We start from the raw sequence: 2,362 nt of genomic DNA, 5'->3' as shown, positions 1-2,362 counted from the left end.
ACATCTAATTGATAATAACCCTCATAATTTTACCACTTTGCCCGCAGCTGTCAGTTTAACATCTCTATAATATGAAGCATTAAAAGTTATATTATAATTTTGTCAAGTAAGGACTTTAAAAAGAAAAAAAACATTATTTGTTTTCAATCTGTGCAATCAATCATGCTGCAAGCATTTTGAAATCATTCAATCAAAAACGCAGAGGAGCACTTTCCACAGCAAAGCACTTTGGATGTTTCCGTCTCCGGCCACAAGTGTTACCTCTGTTCCCCCGAATATTTCATTAAAGTGATTGATATTGCACATGAATAATGTAAACCCTTATTGAGCTTGTAGTGAAATCCGTTTAATTCGAGTCCCTCCCGTGTCTGATGGCCTGATGCTGTCGGTAAAAATGAGCGAGGGTAAAATGTAGTTACAATAACATCTAGCTTTAGTTGTCAGCGAGAGACACAAGGCTTCAGATGTCTCTATACGTTCACAACTGTGTGTTTGCCAACCCTCAGTGCTCAATTACACATCCCATCAGAAATGCTGTCAAATGCAATTCTACGTTCCCCATCTCTGGAGTATATGCTGATGCTGTGGCGTCTTTAAATTTGTGGCGGTGCTGCATGGTGGTGGTGGTGGAGGGGGCTATCTCACAGGGTGTTATTGCTGGAGGAAAAAGAACCCATTTCTCAGTGCTGTCACTCCGGGAAAGAAAAAAAAAACATGTTTCCCTCAAATTCACAGCTTGCTGAATTAGGCTGCCACCAAAAACACCTCTAGAACTAATCAACGCCAACCAGAGCGAGGCAGATGTGCAGCTGTTTTGCTGCTCCTGTAAAGTTTTAGGGTGCAGGATGAGAACAAGAAAATAAAATGATACAAAAAAAATGGTCTCACTTCGGCAGCCCATGAGCCTGAGTCGTCCTTGTGGAGTCTGTACGTGTAGACGAATCCTTTGGACCTGCACACACACACATACAAAGACCTTTGACCCCTGGTTCATCTTTCAGTTTAATGTATTTGCCCCTACTGTGATTATTATCATCGTTATTGCTCCTGTGAGACTCACACTTAGGAAAAGGCCATCATGTTTTTTTTCAGTTAACAATTCAGTTTATGCCTTTTATTTTGTTAAATGTGTGGAGGTAGTGTATATAATAGTAGAAAATAGGATCATGTGTTGATGTGATAACTGAGAAAGAAGCAGATATTTCACAATCTGTGGTTGTACTTACAGCACACACAGGCAGTAGACGTCCGCCACAGAGTCACTGTTGCGGACGAGGTAGCACCCATCTCGCCCGTCCTGGGCCAGCCGCCGTTCACCCTCCTCCTTGCCGATGGGTCCGTGGTAGACGGGCAGGTTCTCCATCACAGCTCCTCTCAAGGTCTGCTTTTTGGTCTGCTCCCAAGTGCCAGCTCTCCTCTCTCCTCTCTCTCTCTCTCTCTCTCTCTCTCGCTCCCGCTCCCTTTCTCGTCTTCAACTTTTCACTGCAGGCAAGCCTTTTGGTCTTCACTGTGTATCCACTAGTCTGGGAACACAGGTAAAGCAGCTGTCCAGCCTCTCATTTGATATTTGGTTCTTGCTGTTTCAAATGTCCGTTTGGGAGCCCGAGCCTTGGCAAGCCAGCTTTCTGGTTTTCCACTTTCTCACCCCGTCTGTCTCTAACCTCTCTAACCTCTACGTCTTGTTGCTCAGCCTTCCTCTTTCAGTACACACACACATGTGCACAAACACACACACGTAAAATGTGGGTTTGTGTATCTCTCAGGAAATGATTGTATTTTTCGACAGGAAATAACTTCAAAGATTCTAACTGAATATTTCCACAACAATAGAAAGCACAAGAGAGGGATAAAAAAAAAAAGCAATATCGCTCTTTTCACACAGGAAAACGTATATTGTGCTTAAGCAGTGACTTGTGCTGTTTCCAGCCAATTTATCTAGAGGCCTCGCTTTGTTTTCTTATCAACTGACGTTTGCTTACTCTGTCTGTTTCCACCACAGTTTCCATGAATAGTGATGTACGCTTTACTGCGCAAGATTCAGCAGTGGAACAAGTATTCAGGTTATTTACATACAGTAAGTAAAAGCACTAATATATTCATGTAAAATACATTACAAGTAAAAGCCCTTCAAAATTCTACTTAAGAATTATCAGCAGAAGATACTTAAAGTATGAATTCATTCTGCAGTAAAATGTCTCCTGTGACTGATTTATGATTCTGTATATTGAGTGATACATAGTTTTTTAAAAAGATATATTTAAAAAAATATTCTTATCTTTTCTCAAACAGTTATTTAAATGAAACCTAAATTACCTAAATTCATATTACGTTTTTATTTACAATCTTAATCTGAAAAGTAACT

The 2,362-nt window shown here is 40.7% G+C and overlaps 1 protein-coding gene across 1 annotated transcript in view; it reads right to left on the bottom strand.

Moving 5' to 3' along the window:
- LOC141775082 (SH2 domain-containing protein 1A-like) overlaps positions 1 to 2,011 on the bottom strand; it is a 3,359-nt gene extending 1,348 nt beyond the window's left edge. The window contains exons 1-2 of the mRNA XM_074648022.1: positions 1,227 to 2,011; positions 889 to 952 (exon numbers count right to left, since the gene is read on the bottom strand). Coding sequence (XP_074504123.1) covers positions 889 to 952; positions 1,227 to 1,363 — 201 coding nt within the window. The 5' untranslated portion in view covers positions 1,364 to 2,011. The remainder of the gene's footprint in view (positions 1 to 888; positions 953 to 1,226) is intronic.
- Positions 2,012 to 2,362: the final 351 nt, after the last annotated feature.

Source organism: Sebastes fasciatus, chromosome 10, assembly GCF_043250625.1.
Source record: "Sebastes fasciatus isolate fSebFas1 chromosome 10, fSebFas1.pri, whole genome shotgun sequence".
In the NCBI taxonomy this organism is placed as follows: domain Eukaryota; kingdom Metazoa; phylum Chordata; class Actinopteri; order Perciformes; family Sebastidae; genus Sebastes; species Sebastes fasciatus.
The sequence above is the reverse complement of the archived record's forward strand: the minus strand, read 5'-3'. Positions and strand labels throughout refer to the sequence as shown.